At 38.5% G+C, this 22,827-nt stretch overlaps 1 protein-coding gene and 1 long non-coding RNA gene across 3 annotated transcripts in view; both read right to left on the reverse strand.

Moving 5' to 3' along the window:
- Positions 1-5,743: 5,743 nt before the first annotated feature.
- On the reverse strand, positions 5,744-8,528 carry LOC115426560 (uncharacterized). Its single transcript, XR_003936359.1, has 2 exons — positions 8,037-8,528; positions 5,744-7,413 (listed from the first exon to the last, which is right to left on the reverse strand). It is a non-coding gene; the product is annotated as an uncharacterized LOC115426560 (long non-coding RNA).
- Positions 8,529-9,886: 1,358 nt separating this feature from the next.
- The window catches only part of rell2 (RELT like 2), a 25,762-nt gene continuing 12,821 nt past the window's right edge, over positions 9,887-22,827 (reverse strand). For both annotated transcript variants that reach the window (XM_030146454.1, XM_030146452.1), the window contains exons 2-7: positions 19,180-19,248; positions 16,128-16,349; positions 13,064-13,126; positions 12,575-12,638; positions 12,253-12,429; positions 9,887-12,112 (exon numbers count right to left, since the gene is read on the reverse strand). In XM_030146454.1, coding sequence (XP_030002314.1) covers positions 10,444-12,112; positions 12,253-12,429; positions 12,575-12,638; positions 13,064-13,126; positions 16,128-16,335 — 2,181 coding nt within the window. In that variant the 5' untranslated portion in view covers positions 16,336-16,349; positions 19,180-19,248 and the 3' untranslated portion in view covers positions 9,887-10,443. The remainder of the gene's footprint in view (positions 12,113-12,252; positions 12,430-12,574; positions 12,639-13,063; positions 13,127-16,127; positions 16,350-19,179; positions 19,249-22,827) is intronic.

Below are 22,827 nucleotides of genomic sequence, written 5' to 3' on the forward strand. Positions count from 1 at the left end.
TAAAATCATTTTAGTTCATTTCAATCTAAAGTGGATCAGACCAGTAAAATACTGTCATAATAAATTATAAATAATGAAACTGTAAATTTGTCTCTTTGTTTTAGTGTAAAAAAATAAAATTACACAAAAATGTTTACATTTACAGACTATCCTTTAACAAAAAATGTGAATATCTGAAATGTCTTAAGAGAAGTATGTGGAATTTTAATAATATTCTGCCTGTTACTTAATGTTTTGTGTATTTGTAAATGATAAACTAAGGCGTAATATTGTTAAAATTGCACTGATTTTACTAAAGAATTTTCAGGTTCATGTTTGTTTATGTTATGTTCAAGTAGAATTCATACATGTAAATGTTTTCATTACAGAATTTACGTTTTTTCACTCAAAAGTTCTTATCCTGTTATTTATATTATTGTACTGGTCTGGCCCATTTTAAATCATATTAGGCTGAAGGTGGCCCCTGAACCTAAATGAGTTTGACACCCTGGTCTAGATTTAATGGCTCTTCTGGCTAACTGTGGAATTTTTTTTTTTTGCTTTGGTTTGATAGTATTCTAGTTGTTGTAGGTTCCATGTCAGAAGCCAAAAACAGAGGAAAACGCTGTAATTATGGCAGTGAATGAAATCATGTCTGTGTTAAACTGTCCTGTGTTGCCATCTAGTGGACAAAGAGGAAACTGACGATGTAATAACACAGGGATGTTCTTTCTTTCTTTCTTTCTTTCTTTCTTTCTTTCTTTCTTTCTTTCTTTCTTTCTTTTGAAATGTTTTATAATGGTGTTGGTGTACTACCCTTATTTTTGCAAACACATTTTGGAACATCTGAAAAAGGTAATGTGGGTTTTACACTGGATGTACTGAAAACTAACATGAAAAGCAACAAAACTAGAACAACATTCTGGAATCAGACGAACAAACACAATGTAACATGTATATGCACTGCCCAAATTTCACTACGGAGATAATGCTATGGGAGAAACTTACCATTTAATGTAAATAAGCAAATAAAAATAAATAAATAAACACTGAAGGCAAACCAATAAATTGAATCAATACATTTATTGAGGAGAGCTTTCTGTCGACCGTCCAAAAGGCAGACACAGGAGGATGTTTTGATAATGGTGACATCTTTAGAAAAAAACCTCATTTTGATACCAAAAGTAATCACACTACAAGATCAAATTCCTCAGGGTTGTGATTGATCATAAACTTAACTGGAAAAAACATGTTGAATATGTAAGAAGGAAGATCTCCAAATCAATACCAATCCTGTTTTGAAGTTTAGACACTTGGTGTTTTATAGAACAATGCAAATCAAGTTTATAGTGGGAAAAAAAACAAAAAAAACAAAAAACACTAGCAGATTGTGTGCAAATGTTTTTTTATAGTGTCTGAAAGAAGTAAATATGAGTTGAGAGATGGATGCAAATTTATGAAACAAAAAGATACAAAAAAAAACAAGTTAAAAGAAGATGTCTTTCTTTTAAAGGGGTTCAACTGTTGAATAGTGCTCATTTAAAACTTAAGATATGTACTCCCTTTGTTATGTTCAGAAAAGCATGATATGCACCTATATTTGACAGTAATGGCTGGAATTTATATATATATATATAATTTTTTTTTCAGCTTGACACCATGTATTGTGTAGCTTAAGCTGTAAAGTAGCAGCATTAATAGGCTTTTCTTCTGCCTGAGCCTTTTTCAGTCCAACTGTATTATTTGTGTCTTTTTCTGTTGTTTTGAAATGCATATATGTCTGAAAATAAACTAACAGGACGTAATAAGATCATAACAGACCGGGGTGCTCACATCAGACTAATCAGTCATAAGAGCACAAGGACATAAGGTCTTTTTTTTTTTTTTATCACATATACTAGATTACCATGACTTGTTTTGTAAAGATCCATTTCAGTGTTTTCTTGCATTAATGCTGTTTGTACTGTATTTTATTACTATTCTATATTCTATTATTATTCATCTAACTATGTGAGGAAGCTTATTGTACGTCATAGATTCTTGGGTCATGGTTGACTGATGTGTATCATATTTTATGGAGCAACAGTTTGGACTGACTCATACCAAGTTTAACAAAGACAAAACACAGCAGCAGAGGTCTGAAAAGCATATTTCTTGTATTTTATTTCATCAGAATAAATTATAATACATATGCATATTTACAAGTTGTATTTTTTGGTGCATTTATCTATACATACAGAGGAACCTGTGGAGAAGGAGAGATAACCTACATTGTACATTTCATGAAAATAGGATAACTCCTCTGACTGAACCAAACTGTTTGGTCAAAGTGAAGGGTTTCAGCGGTTAGGAATTCAGTTCGGTGACTTCAGTAGGAAACTCTAGTGAACATGGTGCACACCAGACAAACTGGCCGAATATTGTTTTATTTTTTCCAAAGTGACAGAAAACGTGTTTTTCAGCTCAAAGAAAAAGGAGAGAAAAGAGTAATATTCATACATTCATGTAGCTGCTGGTTTATAATAACAATTACAACGGTTTATTGTTGTAATTGTTGGGAGTCTGTGAATTGGTTTAAGAGTCTGGTTTAGACCTGGTCTAAATGGGACGGGTCATAAGATAACTTTTGTTGTGATGTGGCACTATATAGATAAAATTTGATTGGTTGATTTGGGTCGTTGTCGACTTCTCACCACCCCCGAAGACTATAAATACATATTTTAGGATGTTTTAAACCCTGTGTTAATAATAAGTTTTGTTATTGAGGGATACATTATGACCCATAAATGATGATTCTATTATTTACAAAGGACTGTGTCACACTGTAGCGCTTATCTTAAAAAATCTGATATTAGAAAATAAATTCTAGAATAAAGAATGAAGTAATATTTAACAAAATAATGATGTTAGAAGAATAAAATATTTCAGAGAGAAAAAAGTCAAAATATTATAAGAATAAAGTTGTAATTCTTTGCAGGAGAAAAACATTGTTATGAGAAGAAGGCATAATAAAGAAAAATGTCATATTATTTTGAGAAAAAACATTAGATTATGAAAATAAAGTCCCAATATTTGGAGGGAAAGTACCAATGTAACAAAAATGAGAATATTTTGAGAAGAAGGTGAAAATATTCTAAGAATAGTCACAATATTTCAAGAAAAAGTTTTTTTTATGAGGAAAAAATAAAAAGGAAGAAACACAACAAAAATCAGTAGTTAAAATTCCCTGCTGACCCTAATCAAAAATATTATTTTTTCATGTAAAATATCAACTTTACTCAAGTAATATTAGGACTTTATGCAGGGGTGGGTCATAGAAAATGTCCTTCATTTCACAGAGCGGTCATGTATTTTGTGACCAGCAGGAGGCGACAAACAATCATAAGAAACCCCATTTTTCACAAGTATTCTTCCATGTGAAATAAATATATTTGTCTCACAACCAGTAAAAAACAGAAGAAAAAAAGACATAGCTGAGAAGAGGACAGACAGAATGAACGTCCAAGTTCCAAGGGAAGACAGAGATAGAACAGGAGAACTGGAGCAGGAAACTCCAGACCTCCTGCTGAGTTTCCCATAAAGGCCAGGAAATGACTGGATGACCTTTGACCTTCAGAACTGTGTCGTGTAAACTGCATCTGTCCCTGACCAGTCTGTGATCAAGGAGTCTCAGACTGAAATGTACGCTGGGACTAAGGCCAGATAAGACCAATCTAAACAAACACAAATGACCTACTTTAGTATGACATTTCCAAAAGAGGAAACGATTCCATGTAACTTAAGTTTGTGTTTGTTGGACTGTGCTTTAAAGTTACGAAAAAAGTTTTATTGGTAGTAGTGAGAGAGAAAAAAAAGAAACAAAATGATGGCAGGACTTTGAGGAAAACTGAACTCAACTTTTTAAAAAAAATCAAAGTAGCTTATGTACATAAATATATTTACATTCTACATTTTCTGCCAGAGGAGGTGACATCATAGGATGCAGGTCTCATGTTTTTATATGAATGCTTTGGAGATTTTTATACATTTTTATAAGAGATAACAGAGTTGACCAGAACATATAGACAGACAAAAAACATAATTATTTAATACTGAAATTTCAAATAATACAGAAAATAGATAGTATGTGCAATTGATTTTAGAGATGTTATTAGAGTGAGCACAAAAAAATGAAAATTATATTAAATTATTTCATTTTAATTCAAGTTCAATGTATGAATCCTGAGCCGAAGACAGTCAATTTTGGATGGGGTGGGACTTCTTAGGCTAATATTTTTTGTATACATTTTGTCAAAAATATACAAAAAGCATTATTATTTGTTAAAGTTCAATTCAATTAGTAGTAGTATTAAAAACTGATTCAATAAAGATTTGTCTGGGGAGAAAAAACAAAGGATGTATCTGGGAGACGCAAAATGTACCCCCAATTCTGAAATGTTTTTCACTTAAATATTTGGAATTCCTATAATAATAGTAGTGTTATACACTGCTGCTGCTGCAGAGGAGCAGGAGACACTGAAGGACTGAAGGAAAAAGCATCAACATTTGTACAGAAAAACTAAAACCTTGTCCTCTACATAGAAATCAGTGTACAGGCTGAATTAACTAAGACAGATGGGAGCTTCCAAATGGAGTTGGGTGGTGCTAACAAATGACTCACAACTGCTACAAAGGCCTGTATGTCAATAATTTAATCAAGTCAGTCAGCAAACATTTACGGTGGCCCAGAGGTGCAACAGCCCAAAAAATTATCCACTGTAAGAAAAAAAAGACAACAGCCCAAAAGATTATCCACTATATATTTTTAGAATAACTTTATTTTTAGTGCACCGACCTTCACTTCCGGTGGGTTACTTCCTTAGCATTAGCCACATTAGCTGAAGACACTACAAATTTTCAGCCTATGTTTTTATTTTTGTGGTGGCCTTAATTTTAAGAGCAAGAGACCTTTTGGGTAAACAGCACCCCCTTAACTGAAAAGGAGGAGGATGGGGTTTTTTTTTCTTATAGTGGATAATTTTTTGGGCTGTTCTCTTTTTATTTCTTATAGTGGATAATTTTTACCTCCGCCAAGGAGGTTATGTTTTTGCCAGGGTTTGTTTGTTTGTCTGTTTGTTTGTTTGTCTGTCCGTTAGTGTGCAACATAACTCAAAAAGTTATGGACAGATTTGGATGAAATTTTCAGGGTTTGTTGGAAATGGGATAAGGAAGAAATGATTAAATTTTGGTGGTGATCGGGGGTGGGGGGGCCCACGGGGGGGGGGCCACTGATCAGCCTTGGCGGAGGTCTGCGCTCTCCAAGTGCTTCTAGTTATTAATATTTCTAATATTTGGCCACCGCCAAATATTAGCCTGCTCCTCTAAAACAAAACCGAGCTAAAATCATATTTAAAACATGGCTGATAAAAATGCAAAGCTAAAGCAACATGCTAATATGTAGCTTTTCTGTCATACACTGATTAATTAGCTACTCTGAAAGATACTAAAAAAAGAAAATGTATGAAGAATGTCTGCAAAAATGTAACAAGTTAATAAATGTCATTTGAATGTGACTCCCTGTACCTTATGTAAATAAAACTGCCAAGTGCCAGCCTCATATTTTAAACATCCTGGCTCTTACATAGTGGTTATGGTTGGGTAGACTGAGCTGACGTCAACACTTTGAGCTGAAAAATACAGTCGGCTAACATCAACCTGTTCCCAGAACAAGGCAAACTCCAGCATACCCTTCATGTAAGCACAAAAGTAAAACTCAAATCTTACACATTGAAAGCTTCCTTAAGGTTAATCTTTTTTTTTTTTTTTCAGGTCAAACATATATGTACAGCCCCCCTAAACTACATTATGTCCTAATCATCTTACTGATAATTATAGGCAAGAGAGAATACAATAATAACACACTGTCCAATTCGACTGAAATATAGATTTGTATATACCAACCAAACCACGACTGGAACCATGGTGGAAATCAGCACAGTTTAAAAGCAGCTTCACAGCTTTAGGGAAGTTTTATTCTGTTGATATTACATATTGCTATAGATTAAGAGCTGACTTTCCTTCGTCCACTTTTGGAAGTCTGCCTTGGTATGCACTGTTCAAGTTTATAAAGCCAAGTAATAAAACTAGAGCTGCAGCAACTTCCTTCACACCTTTGCTGATGTTTTGCACTTTCCAAGCAATATCTGTGACAAACACTGAAACAAGTAATGATAAATAAAACCCTGTGTCTGACGTGATCACCACTGATCACAGATTACATATGTTTGTGCTTGTGCTATTGTGTGTACTGATTCATAATCATGAGGACAACTTCATAAAACTACAGGGTGCCAGTCATTATGACAGTCACCATGCCAATAATCACTGTGGTAACTAAAGCAATGATGTGAATCACACAGCTGATGGTGCTGATGCTAGTTAGACTGTCAGTCATTTCATCGGACAGCCTCCAAAACCCCCTGTCATTGTCAATACATGTGCCGTACTTTGGTTGGACCATATGTCATGGTTACAAGTTGTGAAACTGTAAAAAGTTCATGTCATGCATTCTTTAGGATTTGCAGACAATTTAAACAATAATTTTAGATATTTAGAAGTACTGTCTCTATCAGCAATTAGTTCATGCTAATTTTCTATAGCACAATATTCTATTAGCATCTATTTAACAAGTGGCTAAATATGTGTAATGCATTAGACTAAATAAAACAATTCTACTAATGTTAGTGGTAATGGTAAGTGTAACAGTGGTAATATTAGTCTTTTTACACTTTGACATGAGTTCAGAATTTTATAAAATACTGTAAGGACAAGTGGGCTGTAATGCTACAGAAGACAGGGAAGGTCCACTCAGTCTGGGAAAACAGTAGAGAAGGAAGAATGACTATCTGTGGCTCTGTCAGCTTTAGCCGGCAGATATTCCAGCAGGTGACAGTCGTCTACCTGGATGCACAGGTCTGTACTACACATGTACACTGAGTGCATCATGTAGTCACATGGGCCAGAAGTGCACAAACACAAGTATTCAAATGGGGATACTGGTGTAGTTCAGCATAAAAACACACACAGGGGTCAGAACCCAGCTCTGTCCAAAACTGTAAGTACTCCAACTTGGACCACTTGAGCACATCCACTTTGACCCTGACTGATGAGCTGCTTCCACTGGTTTGAAGTCTTCATGCTAAGATCATCTGTTCTCTGTCCACACTAAACAGGATATTTTGCAAAATGAATATTTTTTTCTCTTCTTCTGGTTTTCTCATTTTTAAATACAGAGTTTAAAAATTCTGATATTTAAAAATGCTTTCCAATGGGAAAATGGGAAAAATCTGTGTATGACCTGTAGTAGATCCCAGTCAGCATGGATACCTTTGGGAGGCGGACCGGTGTTATGGGCAACTCCACGTAATGTACAGACTACATTTCAACAACCTTAAACTACAAAAAATTCATTGGAAGGAATGCTTCTCAGACCAAAAAAGAGTTTGTTTGAGGTGCTCTTTGGAAAAAGGGATTCATAAAGTAGACATCAAACTGGAAGAACAACCCAAGACACTCTCTTTAAACATTAAAATGCCTTTATTAACATGGCACAATCATATCTAGACCCAAAAAACACGCGTTTCGGCTTCAAGCCTTCATCAGGAAGTCAAACAGGAGCCTGGAAAGCTGTAGGTTCCTATAGAACAGGATCTGACCAATAGGGACCATACACAAACATCTTTATCTTAATTTAACAGGGATTTGTAAATTTTGCACTGTTATTTATCTGTGTATATTTGTAAATATTTCTATTAGTGAGGTTTTCTTGTTTGTGTATGGCCTTTTGACCTGCAGTGACACCCTCTGCAGGCCATTATCTTCATGCCCAGTTGGCAAGTCCCTGTTGGTCAGATCCTACTCAATAGGAACCTACAGCTTTCCAGGCTCCTGTTTGACTTCCTGATGAAGGCTTGAAGCCGAAACGCATAGAAGTGTTTTTTTTTTTTAATGTTTAAAGAGAGTGCCTTGGGTTTTTCTTCCAGTTTGATATCAACCTTAAACTACAGTTTAAGTTTTACCTGCAGTGTCCATAGTTTTAAGTTTGCCAGAAATGATGGTTTGTGTGAGTGTCTGCACCAGCTTGGAGCTGTTTTTATGTTGTTCTGTGGACAAAAGCATTTTGTAAAAAGGTTGTGTAGACAGAAGTTTTTTTATAAAACAGAAGGAAGAAAATCTACATTTAGAAAACTATCTGTGTTAGTGTGGACCGAGCACTAATCACATCCAGCTCTATAACGTAAGTACAGGCACGACCAGACTCTTTATATAAGTTGGTGGTAGTTTGGTACTGGATTTAAAGAACCCCTTTGGGCATTATCATGGAATGGCTAACAAGTTCTGAGCTTACCACTCAAATTCCAAAAAATGTGGTTTTGTTGGTATTTTAGAGGGTATGCACGTGATGTCACCGCTAGCTGAAGTCACCGTGGTTCCGCCCACTGAGTGTCAGAAAGAGGGAGATGAGTGACAGCGTTGGCTTCAATCCTGTCTGAACTGAAGAACAATATTTAATAAAAAATGGGGAAGAGCTGTTGTGCAATTGATTGTATGAACAGGTTCTTAAAGCAGTGGGAGCTATCGTTTTACAGACACCGAAAGACAAAGAAAAGAGAAGGAGATGGATCCACAAATCCAGGAAACCAAACCTAGATCTGTGGATCCTGTTTGGTGTCAGCTAACATTCATTTATGCTGGATTTTTGGGTCCAATCAGACCTGAAATCACATTTTGTTGTGGCCAACGTTCCTTCTTAGTGCAGCTCTTGGTTTCATGATCAGATCTTTCATGGTTTTTGTCTTCATTTTGTGATTCTGAACCTTGTGCTCCGACATGATTAGTAAACTAACTGAAACTGAGGCCAACCTAGTTTTTCAAATACGGGGGAACTGGAGAATAAAGCTACGATGGAGTATTAGGACCACAGAAGAAAATAAAAACACTTGTCACTACGAGTATAAAGTCATAAAATATCGATATTAAACCCGTAATTTTATGAGAATAAAGTCGAATACAAAAAGAATCACAATGTTATGAGAATAAAGTCGTAGTTATAAAAAAACTCATAATTTAACAAAAATGTCATTCGTTTATGAGATTAAAGTCGCCATATTCCAACAATAAAGCCATAATATTACAAGAATAATGTCGTAATTTAAAAACAGGTGGTATAAATCTGCTAATTTCCCAGAATGCAGTGGTGCCCTGCTGGTCCACAGCAGTAGTATCTGTGTTGGATAAAGGACTGGATCTGAACTAGACTCAGTAAATCTGCTCAGTCCCAGTAGATCATGCATATATTCACTGGGGTCAGTCCACGCTCTACTGGAAATGACCTTTGGATCAGCTGGTTCTGGTCCTAGTTTTGGAGCCTTTGGATCAGCTGGTTCTGGGCCCTAGTTTTGGAGCCTTTGGATCAGCTGGTTCTGGGCCCTAGTTTTGGACCCTGGTTGTCAGTCCTGATGAAACCATGTATATTAGTTTCAGGTCCAAATAGCGCTGATCCCCTCCCCCCTGGATCAGGTCTGGATCCTCCATGTGTGTCCACATGTCAGTGTTCATGGACCACTTGTTCTTTGGTAGCTCGTACAGATCCATGTCCAGTCCAACTGTCCTTCATTTAATTTCATATTTCACATTTTCCCTTTTCTCTGGCTGTGTTTACTGCTATACTCCGCCATGTTGAGCAGGTTGGTTTAAGACACTCAGTCTGATTTAGAGGGGCGTGGCCCGGGGGGGAAGTGACGTATGTGCATACCCTCTATTAAGGAATTTTAGCATTTGCCATTTTATGGAAAATATATATTTTTTAAACTGATGACTCTTTTTCTTGACCTTGGGACTGTATATTAACTCTGTGTCTGAATGAAACACTTTGCTGACTTTTCAGGTCTGTATTCTGCCAGTTACCAACAGGTGTAGAGGGCCTGCATGCTAGCGAGCAGTCATGGGTCATGACAGAGTTGTAGTTGGTTGCTGCTCAAGTAGACTAGGCTTTTCACAAAGGGGCTGACCTCCCTAGACTCCTGTTTTTACATGAAACACATTTGTACAATCAAATCGCACTCTGTTCATTGTTTCAGGGGGACTTGAAGGCCTTCATCAATAATGTAGCACTGACCTCTCACTGTAACTACTAATTGATAGTTATACAAAGGAGTAAAAACATAAATGTCTCCATCGAAAGAGCATGATTTTCAAAATGTGCAATATGTGATTGGTTGTGAATCGTCTGAAATGACTCACAGGACCTTCCAGTGGAAGAGTATCTGACTGCAGAAGCTGCTGATCAGTAAGTGGAGTTTCAGTTCAGTATCATATGCATCAGTTCTGAAAAGCATGTTTACATGTGTTGAATTGAATTATTACTACCGCTCCATTCCTCTCCTCTGGTGGTGTAGGCAAGTCCCATGTTAGTCCCACTTGGACTCAGTGTTGGTCTTTTCCAGGAGTCGGATCCTGTCTTTTGTCTGTCTCTTCTACCTTCTCCTCCTCTTCCACCTGAGCCACTTTGCAGTCTTTAATATCCTCCATCTCAACCATATCATCCTTATCTTGACTCACAGATGGCGTAATCTCTGCTCCAGAAGTCTCTCCTCTTTGGCTCTCAGGTTCCCCAGTACTTGAAAGGAAAGTCTCTGCTCTTTGCCTTTTTTGTGAAGCATCCTGCTCAGTTTCCTCTACCATAGTCACCACAGAAAACTCTCTCTTGCTGTCAGGGCTGGCTTTAACAATGGTCACACTACTAACTCTGCTCCCTATTGGTGAGGAAGGGGACAGTGGACTAGAAGGCAACAGAGGCAAACTATTCAATCTGTCTTTAGACAACTGGTCAGACTGATCACTTTCCTTCTGAGATATTGGGCTTGAAACCACATCTCCCTTGGTCAGATTTGTAGGTGGTGCAGACGTTGCATGTGCCGACCTCGCAGTCAAGTGTGGTGAGCCTTCAAAGGAGGGATTCTGATCAGCTGGAGATAAAGAGGAGGTTTGTGGTGATGCTTGCATGATTTCAAGTTTTGGACTAGCATCAAGAGCAGGTGAGGGGGGTTGGGATTGTGAAGGACTAGCGCTTTTGCCTAAGGATGGAGATGGCGGTTCGCTAGACGTTACTTGAAGCGCTGACAGTTTCAGGCTTGGAGTGAGGACAGGTTTTGCAGATTCTAATGCTATACTTCGTGAACTTAATTTAGGGCTTGGTGTGATGGTCAATGGAGAGGTAGGAGTTTTCAACAGAGAGCCAGATGACATGGTTTGGCTTGGAAATGAAGGAGGGGATGAACCTAAGCTTATTAAAGCTGGGCTAGCACCAAAACTGGGTTCCAGATCTGGACTGGAGCAGGGGTCAGGGGGAGTTTGTTTGAGTGGAGGAACATTTCGAGAATCTTGGTCGGGATGAGGAGTAAAAGTGATTGGAGTTAAACCTGTAATGGATCCAGGCATGGGAGAAATGGGTGTGGAGGTCTGCAGGGGCCCAGGATCCTCCTCGTTTTTAAATGTTTTGCTGTCCATATGTTTCCTCTCTGTCACGTCTGAGGAGGCGAGTGAAATGGGAAGTGAGCTGGGCCCTGTAACAATGGGTACAGTCGTTAGGCCTGTACTAGGCTCAGTACTGGACCCGTGTTTAGAATCGTCCTTAACAAAGGTGTTAACGTTGCCGGCCTGTTCATTGGTCTTGAAAGAATCCGAGGGTGTAGCCTCATTTTGAGGTGAAGCACGTGTCATGGGCTCAGTCTCAGGTTTAGGACTACTTTCTATACTCTCTCTCAGTGGTTCTTCGAGCACAACAGGTTGCTGCTGAATTGCAAATTTACCTCCTCCGGTGTCCCTCCCCAGGCCCTCCACTCCTTTAACACCAATAGGGTCACTTCCACGCCTCAGACCAAATATTGTCAGGCTTCTTCTACGCTTCCCTACGTTTGGAGTGACCCCATTGGAGCTCTCTGAAGGTGGTCGTGCATCCTTGAAAAGGTTTCTAAGGTTGTGCCCACTCTCCTTCCTCTCTACACTGTCTTGCAACTGGTCCAACTGGTCCCCTGAAGCCACCAGTGGATTAGAACCTCCATGGGGCTTCTTGTCAGTGTGAGTCACCCGAAATCTAAAGAGATCATAATACACCAAATCAGAAATTGTACTGTCTTTTAAACATCTGCATTTCACTTTGTTTTTTGACGTTGGCTCTACACTGCAGAACTCCCTGTACACAAATTACTTTGTAAATTATTTTGATGTTGTTACCTGCCAACAGAAAATACGGTCTGCTCTCCAGGTCGCTGTTTGAAACGAGGGGTTCTGCTTGGTCTGCGGCCCTTTTTAGATTTAATTTGGGCACACAGATGACAGGTGTTGAGGTCGGTGCCTGAGTGGACTGTATGGAGGTGGGGAGGAATTCCACCAATAGACTCCTTACGCAACCTGGACATCAACATTATCAGTAATATTAATGTATTACTATAAACCACAATATTATTGAGCAATGCTGTTATAATTTAATAGACATAGGAAGTAATTTGTTTACTTATTACAGAAATTGGTGATTTCAAAAACATTGCATTGTTACCTTGGGTCATGGCGCACACAGACATTTTGGTTTCCCAACATTTCATTGAAGGCCTCCATGTTGGCTAAAGGTGGCAGAAGAAACAAGAGAAATTAGAAATTAAGCATGTTTCCTGATACATGCTGATGAGGTCCACAGTCATGCAAGTCAAAATGTTTCAACCACTGGTTTAGTGTGTAAGTAACTGTAAAACTGTGGCTGTGTATGTGGTAAGTACGCTTTATTTTACTGAGAGCATAAATATCAGATTCATAATGGAACAATGACAAATGCCATTGAGAAAAACTACATAACAATCATATCTACAAAAAATAAAATTAAAAATGCTGATATTTTTCACAGGATGAGATCAAAGTTTGGGTGTGGGGGTGGCTCCAATAGTTGAGTCACAAAATACATTAGATTTCCCCAAAATTCAAGTCACAAGAGATGTTGAGTGATGAACTTATCAAAAAAGATTTCCATATGTAGGTACAGTATATATGTCACCTTCATTTTCAATAATGCATTTGAGGATCTGCTCCACTGTATCCTGGTTGTCTTCATCTGCATCTACAACAACACAATGGCCAACAAATGAATCACACATCTTCGACACACAACAGAATATGAAGCTCGGCACTTGACTCCACATTCTAAAGCAGCTTATTTTGTAAAATGTTTGAGATGCAATTTAAGAAATCTGTGATTATTACAGACAAAAAGTCATTTGTTTTTCAGACTGAAGCTTTCTCTACAGCTCTGAGTTATGATTTATTTATAGTGTGTCTGTGAACATAAATACCAGCAAAATTTACAAAGAATTTTGTGTACCCAAGTGACAGTGAGTAATTGTGTGTGTGCATGTGCTTTGTGATCTGGTCTTCAAAGACAGCTGCATAGGTTGTCAGTGTTTGTGTATTTCTGGAGAAAACAGAGAAAGGAAGCAATGGCAAAAGAGAGAAAGAAAGCTTGGACATAAAACATAAGGCCCAGTTTTAACTAGAAAAGCACAGACCTCTGCCAAAGCTGATTAGTGCACCAAAACTGAATCAGTTGTTCCTTGTGCCAGTATCAACATTTCATGAAAATTTCATGAAAATCCATCCATAACTTTTTGAGTTATCTTGCTAACAGACAGACAAACAAACCCAGATGAAAACATAATCCCTGCCGTCCTTGGTGGAGGTAAATATGCATAAATGAAACGCTAAGGCCCAAACCCAATTCACCCCTTAGCCCTCCCCCTTACCCCTACCCTTTGCTCTATGAAATGTTCCAACGCTTCCAGACCTGTTACGCCACAGGTGTCAAACATGCGGCCCGGGGGCCAAAACTGGCCCACCAAAGGGTCCAATACAGCCCGTGGAATGAATTTGTGAAATGCAAAAATTGTACTGAAGAAATTAACAATCAAGGATGTTAAAATAATTTTAGGTCAATTCAATCTAAAGTGGGTCAGACCAGTAAAATACTATCATAATAACCTATAAATAATGAAAACCGCAAATTTTCCTCTTTGGTTTAGTGTAAAAAAAAAAAAAGTAAAATTACACAAAAATGTTTACATTTACAGACTAGCCTTTTACAAAAAATGTGAATAACCTGAACAAATATGAACAACCTAAAATGTCTTAAGAGAAGTATGTGGAATTTTATCAATATTCTGCCTATTATTAAATGTTTTGTGGTTTGATAAAATGATAAATGATGAAATGATGAAATGATGAAATGATAAACTGAGGTGTAATATTGTTCAAATTACACTTATTTTTCTTAAGAATTTTCAGCTTGTTCATATTTGCTCATGTTACGTTCAAGAACAGTTTGTAGATGTAAACATTTTCAATATGGAATTGTACTTTTTTCACTCAAAAACATAGAGAAAACTTTGGAGATGACATTATTTCTAAGTTCTTATTCTATTATTTATATTATTTTGCTGGTCCAGCCCACTTCATATCATATTAGACTGTATGTGGAACAGAACTAAAATGAGTTTGACACCCCTGTGTGACGTCATCATCAGTCATCGATGCCACTATAAACAAATGCGAAAACTTTGTTTCTAAAAGTATTCCCCATGTTGTCAGTGGCTGTAACCGTCTCTGTTCCATGGGCTTTGGTTATCTTTTTGTGGCTATAAACTATAAACCCCAGAACAAGGTTATTATCGTTATCTAAAACTTACGAAATGACAAAAACTAAAATTGTAAAAACATTTTCGTTAACTGAAATAAATGAAAACTATAATTAAAAGAAAAAACAATAACTAACTGAAACTGTATTGTGTGCTTACAAAACTAACTAAAATATATAAAAACTAGAAGCACTCGGAGAGCGCAGACCTCCGCCAAGGCTGATCAGTGGCCCCCCCCCGTGGGCCCCCCCACCCCCGATCACCACCAAAATGTAATCATTTCTTCCTCATCCCATTTCCAACAAACCCTGAAATTTTCATCCAAATCTGTCCATAACTTTTTGAGTTATGTTGTACACTAACGATCAGTGCCCCCCCCCGTGGGCCCCCCCACCCCCGATCACCACCAAAATTTAATCATTTCTTCCTCATCCCATTTCCAACAAACCCTGAAAATTTCATCCAAATCTGTCCATAACTTTTTGAGTTATGTTGCACACTAACGGACAGACAAACAAACAGACAGACAAACAAACAAACAAACAAACCCTGGCAAAAACATAACCTCCTTGGCGGAGGTAATTATGGATAAAATTCCCTTAGTTTTCGTCTTTGTCAATGTTGGATTGATATGAAATCGATTTATTTCCCTCAAGCAATTTTAGCTGCTGGCACCACATGATATGTAACAGTCCGTCACTTCTCGTCACTTGTCGTTTAGAGTCAGCTTTTCGTCCCCACTCTACCTGGAAACATGGAGACTAAAGCTGGGAGAAAGCAGCAGAGTCCTGTCTGGGATTTATTTGAATACGACGGAGAAGAAGAGAAAAGATATGAAAAAGCTAAAACTAAACTAAAACTAAGCATTTAGAAAATAACAAAAACTAATAAAAACTAGCAAACCTGCTCTAAAAACTAATTAAAACTAACTGAATTACAGAAAAAAAGTCAAAACTAAATCAAACTAAACTAGAATGAAAAATCCAAAACTATTAGAACCCTGCCACAGAAATGTGATCCATAACACACTGAAACGTCATTAAACAGTCAATCAAATGATTAAGTCTTTTATGAAGAAAATCCCTACATTTGTGTGTTTCTTCCATCACACTGCTGCACTTTTTTGCTGTGTTTACCTCCATCTTGCCAATGATTTAAACTGAATTATGGGAAATTTCTTCTACCCCTCCCTTTGTAGTGTGGTCCTGAAATATCTCCATTTCGAGGGCCAAACAGTCCTCCCCCTTAGCCCCTCCCCCTCTGTCTAATTGAGAATCACAACACTACCCCTTCACATGTACATGCAAAACAGAGGGGGAGGGGTAAAGGGGGAGGGGCCAAAGAGGGAATTGGGATTTAGCCTAAAATGTGCAAACAGATTTCTCGTGTAACAGTTTGTCTGCTTGTCAGTTCTACTTCTCGTCCTAAACACACCGTCAACATTTGCTCCCAGTTTTTCCTCCTCCTCTTCTTCATCATCCATATCTCCAGCCCGGCAGCGATAGCCCTTCTTCTTGAGCAGATGGCAGATGAGGAAGCCAAGCAGACCGGTGAGGAAGAAGAGGAAGACCACCACAAATATCATGTACGGTGGGGGGGCATCCCCCATCGGGGCTCTTCCAGAAGCTTCCAGTTCCGTCATGTTGTGGGTTTATCCTGAGGGACAGACAGAGGGACATTTCATGTATTAATTCAGCGGAGGCATGTACAGTTTCAACAACAGCCCTGGTACCTTGGGACGAGTATAACCTGTGGATCTCTGATGATGTCAAAGTCAACACCTCCCAACATCTGTGTTTCATACAGTGCATTCACATGAGATAAGTGACGTCTGTTTGATATGTTTCACTATTTTATGTCTAAATATCTCACTATTAACAGACTATAGTTTAAATATGCACACACACACACACGGATACTGATAAGTACGAATATGGATGGATGGATAGTGAAAAGTAGTGCTGTGAACTGGCAAGAATCTGGTGATACGATACAAATCACAATACAAGGATCTTGATATGATATATCACAATATATCATGATACTGTTAGAAAGGCCATTTTTTTTTATTGTTTTTGTTTCTTTTTTAAAAGATTATTTCCTGGAAGAATAGAATTACACCAGAAATCTGCACAAATACTAAACACATTTTTATTTGATCACAACAGGATCTAATGCTATATCACAAAATGTTCCTCTGTTAAAAACTTAAATGATGTTTTACAGACATTACAGTTTAAGATCCTGTTCAAATGTTCATATTCTATTAGTTCAGAACTAACATCAGAACATTATTTTAGTTCAATCCCAACAAAGGAACTAACATTACTGAATGAAAGAGTGTTAAATAATAATAAATAGAATATAAACAAAAAAGAAAAACAAATATACAAAAATGAACCTCCACAATATCTGCATTTGCTAAAAATATCGATTCAGTATTTTTTAATATTAATACAGTATTGTAAAATGAAATATCGCAATATATTGCAGAACCGATATTTTCTAACACCCCTAGTAGAGATGGACAATTCACAAATGAATCGCTCAAAAGAATCAATTCATTTAAGTCAACGAGTTGAATCAATTCACAAACGCAACTGAATCTATTCAGCAGCACTTTGCTAATATTTTGTTTATTATCACATAAACTAGTCAGAATCACTCATTCAGTCGGAGGTGGAAGTGCTGGGTGAGGCACCGCGCAGCAGGTCGTCTCCACGGCAACATCTCTGATTGCATCGCGAGACAAGTTGCCGGACTGAGCCAATGTAGTAAATACCTAAAAATATCGATACAGTACTTTTTAAAATCGATACTGTATTGTGAAATGAAATATCACGATATACTGCAGAACCGATATTTTCTTACACCCCTAGTGATAAGTAGAGAAAAAAATTATAATCTATATTATAAATGCCCAGTGGCTCCTGTGTGTGTGTGTGTGTGTGTGTGTGTGTGTGTGTGTGTGTGTGTGTGTATGTGCGTGTGTGTGTGTGTGTGTGCTTTATAATTGATAAACTGGACAGATGTAGCCTTTGCCTTTTGGAGAACTGATGTATTTAGGGTTAAGGATCAGACAGCTTATTAATATGACCAATAGTTTTTGAATTATTAGTTGTTTTTAAAATTACAGTGGGCTTACAGGTGGCCCCCGAAGGAGTCCATTCACAGCCACAAACGGGGGGTGGGGGGTGGGGGCTGGATCCGGATCAACGGAATTACTGGGACACGACGGTAGAACCGGGTCCAGATGTGATCACACACTAACAAGGTCGGTCTAGTTCTTACTGTGGCCCAGTCCCCTGTCAGACCCGTTAACGTCCCCCTTCAGCCCCCCCCTCTGCAGTAACATGGTGACAGACCGTTCTGCACAGGCTCCGATCCAATGGACCAGAGTTCAGTGGATCCGGACAGAGGGTGAGTCAACATGCACAAATACACAACAGCAGAAAAACTACAACATCTAGAACCCGTGGACCCCCAAGGGTCAGCGCACTAGTTTGATAGAACTACAGCAGAAGGCCTTTTCTCTGTGTAATGTCATGTTGTTTGGTGTTGACTTAACCCCCCGGTATCCAGGTGCGCCTTTTAGGCTCACTTTGCTCTTCATTTTAAAAAACTTCATATTATTTTTCACAATTTAAATAAGGTTAGAATTCAAAAGTTGTTCATTTTTGCATGATCTTTAAAATTCTGTCCACCAACTAAAATTTGCACATTGTAAACAAAAGAAAATTACAAGACTAGCATCTGTGTCCCAAGTGTGCCTAAAATGCACTATTTCTTCCATTTGATATGTATGATTAGGGCTGACCTTGATTTACTAAAAAAAAATCAGCAGAGAAGCAAGCAGAAAAATAAATCAATATATAATATTCAATAGTTTGATTTATAGATGTGCATTTTATGCACACTTGGTGACAGATACTAGTATTTTTGAACATATGACCTAACACCAAAAATAATAATTCAAATTAACCAATGTTGCTGTTAATCATTGACATATGCCCGGCACAGCATTTAAAGGGTTAAAAAATGTGACAATTATTGAGTATTTGGTATTTTTATTTCCAGCTCAAGTTGATGAAATAGAAAAAGTGTAAACGAATTAAAAACAAACTGTATGGAAATTTTTTTGACATTATTCCACAAGTGTGCGAAAAACGCACACTTGGTGCTTAGTAAGGGCCTTGGTGGACAGGATACCGGAGGGATAAAAAAGAGAAAATGTTTTCTGTACTTCTTGTAAGAGTTTCTACACCCACATAATATCACACTTCATGATTACTGATAAAACGCAAATGAGAAAAGATATAAGAGCCGTATTTGTTGGAATAATTAAAGCCAGTGCTGCATTTACAGGCAGTGTTTCAGGCCAGAGTCTTAGAATTACAAAATAAATACAGACTAGAAAGGGAGAATGTTTTAAGCAAATGATTGTGAAGTTCGCAGATGTTTGATTGGAAACTTGGCAACAACATACTTTAAAGACTTCAGGTTGCTTCAAATCATCTTCCAGTCTTCTCTTGCAAACTGGTCAACAAGAGTCAATCTATAGGAAACAGAGAGAAAGGTGGACAGAGTACATGAGCTATGCAATATTAGAAGAGACAAGTATGATAAATAATATTCATGAAGGCCATCTTAGCGCCCAGGACCACAGAGTATTGAGCTGTTTGAACTCCTGAAAACCTGTGAAGAGTCTAAACTGAATTAACAAAGGAGCAAAAATTTAGAAATGATTTCTTCAGACTGTATTATTGTAAACTCAAACAGCCCACCAACCATCACATCACAGTCAGATATGGATGTAACGAATGCAAAATAATTTTCAAATATCAATACTTAAAATGACATTTGGGCTGATAGCCAGTACAAAATGAAACTAGAAGCACTTGGAGAGCGCAGACCTCCGCCAAGGCTGATCAGTGGCCCCCCCTGTGGGCCCCCCCACCCCCAATCACCACCAAAATGTAATCATTTCTTCCTTATCCCATTTCCAACAAACCCTGAAAATTTCATCCAAATCTGTCCATAACTTTTTGAGTTATGTTGCACACTAACGGACAGACAAACAAACAAACAGACAGACAAACAAACAAACAAACAGACAGACAAACAAACAAACAAACAAACCCTGGCAAAAACATAACCTCCTTGGCGGAGGTAATTACATGACAGACACATATCTGCCACTGCCATTAGTGAAAAGACATCTTATATGCGCATACCAATATTGGCTAATATCATCACATATTGACAAATACCGACACTAAAGTCGGTGTCATATTGCTGTATATCAGTGCATTCCTACACTGAGATCCTAATATTCCATTTTGACTAACATCTAACCAATACTAACCCCTAACCTTCCAAAGACATGCACTTAATAGGTTATTTGGTCACTTTAAATAATCCATCCATCCATCCATCCATCTTCTTCCTCTTATCCGGGGCCAGGTCGTGAAGGCAACAGTCTAAGCAGGGATGCCCAGACTTCCCTCTCCTCAGACTCCTCCTCCAGCTCTTCCGGGGGGACCCCGAGGCGTTCCCAGGCCAGCTGAGAGACAGTCTCTCCAGCGTGTCCCAGGTCTTCCTCGAGGCCTCCTCCTGCTGGGACATGCCCAGAGCACCTCCCCAGGGAGGCGTCCAGGAGGCATCCGAAACAGACCACCTCAGCTGGCCCCTCTGGATGTGGAGGAGCAGCGGCTCTACTCCAAGCTCCTCCCTGGTGACTGAGCTCCTCCCCCTATCCCTAAGGGAGCACCCAGCCAGCCTGCGGAGGAAACTCATTTCGACCGCTTGTATCCGGTATCTTGTCCTTTCGGTCATGACCCAAAGCTCATGACCATAGGTGTGGATTTCAGAGTGAATGGTTGTTCATCTGTATGTCAGGACTGTGATGAACTGGAAATGCGTCTCCCACCTTCGCCTGTCTGTAGCCAGAATAGGCTCCGGTACCCCCACAACACTTACAAGGACTGAGTTGTTTGGAAATTTACCTAATGTTAACCCATCAAACTAAACTGTAAAACCACTGACAGCTGTTGATATTGGCTCAAAGAAGTCCTGGCGCTCACAGTCTTGAACTGGATTTATCTGTAAAAATATTCAGTCAGTAATTTGCTTCGCTGGAATAGATTCCAACCCTAACCTCTAATAAGTGATCTGCTCTGAACTTTCTCTCTACATTTATATGATTTTAGGGTAAATACGTTCATGTCTGCTGTGTCAGTCTCTGACTGATGTCATGACTGCATGCATTTCATTTAATAAACTGTGTTTTTTCTGACAGCTCAGCTGTTATTGCCATTCACAGGTTCCACTAATAAAACTGTAAAAGAACTTTGTTACACAAGGCTCGATGAAGTTTGCCATTTTGCAGAGTAAGCTAAAGAAACCTCTGAAGCCTTAGCCCAGACCAGACCAGAGGCGATTTCTCACAGACTGCAAGGGAAGCTCAGCTTCCCCTAAAATTATGAAAATTAAATGGTCAAATATGTTCGGTTGTGTTGACATTTCATTGACTACAAATGTGTTCAAACACGTTCATCTCACAAACGAGTTCGTTCAGAATCAGTTTTATCACAAATCAGTGGACTGGATGTTGTTCACTTCTCCTCCATTCCCATGTCTCTGTTTTCTCCTCCATCTCTGCTCAGTGCATTTGTCTGTAGACGCTCAGCGTCCATGCACTTCAATGGGACTGAGTGGAACTGGTTTTTTCATTGCCTCAAAACTGGAAAGTAATTGGATAAATTCCACGACGTTGTCCCGCCCCCAAATGTTTAGCGTCTCTGGGGGTGAATGGGCTGTGGGCTGGACGCTGAGCTTCCACATGCCGATTGGAGGATCAGTCGAAAAGCTGAATCCTGTTTGATTGACAGCTATTTTGTGATCCACTCCTTCACTGACAGAGTTCAGTTTAATACTGTCTGCTGTGAAATCGAGAGTGAAACCACTACGAAATTACTTGTTCATCTCTTGCACTGTAAATAAAACACACTCATTGTACTTCCTTGTTTCAATTTAACATAATTTCAACCTTTTTTTCTTTGTTACATAATTTAATCATTTCTTGTTCGAGTTTAATATTGTTTTGTAGATAGTTAAATCAATCATACTGTTGGCTAGGTCGGAGTGAACTAGCTCTTTTTTTTTTTTATGTAAACCGACAATGAGCTTCCCCTCTCTGAAAGACGAGCAGCCGCCACTGGTTCAGACTGCAGCCAAATGTGGCCCAAGTCCAATTTTCAATCCAAATCCAACAGTTTGAACAGCACTAATCTGACCCAGACCACTTTCATATGTAGTCCTAAATCTCATACGTATCTGATATTTTCCAATGCGACTTCAGTCTGAACGGCCAGGTCGCATTTATCTGACCTTTACATCATTGAAATGTGACAAATGTCACAATTCTGCGTCCCAGGAGGAGGAGCGGTGAGAAAAACATAATTCCTTCCGTAAACACAGTGTGTGTCTGCGTGGTCACGTATTCCGCCAGGACCTCTTTTGCACATGCAGGTCACTTCGGGGTCACTTTCAGTTCATATTCCAAACTGATAGAAGTCCCATTTAATGTGGAATATGAATGAGCACACAAAAAAATGGGATTTCACCAAAAAATCTGAATTCTGCATTAAGACCTGCAGTCTGAACGTAGTCTTAGGCTCCCGTAGTTGCCCAACCCCCCCACCCCCCCTGCAGTTTGTCTAAATATGGTCACTTCTGGGTCCAAAAAGCTAACATGGTGATTGCCAAACTGCTAATTACTGGCTTCAAAATGGCCATTAGGAAATGTGTACTGGGTGACATCATGACCCCTCCATCCACTAACTGTATACAGTCTATATGATCATCACAAGGACATATACATTCAAAGACACTAGAACAGTAACACATTTCGTTAGTAAAGCTAAGTACTTCTACTCTGACTTTATGATTGGAGATAAACATGCACACTATTTTGACTTTGCAGAATACAGAATTAACATATAGTAAATGCTTTAGCCGAACAGCTGCTTTAAAATGACTAATAAGAATCATTTGTCTGGATGAAGCCCGTTCATTTCAGTATGTATTAACAATGTACTCACTGCCTCTTCCAACTGGACCTGTTAACTTCAGA

This window comes from Sphaeramia orbicularis, chromosome 10 (assembly GCF_902148855.1).
Source record: "Sphaeramia orbicularis chromosome 10, fSphaOr1.1, whole genome shotgun sequence".
NCBI classification, from domain to species: Eukaryota; Metazoa; Chordata; class Actinopteri; order Kurtiformes; family Apogonidae; genus Sphaeramia; species Sphaeramia orbicularis.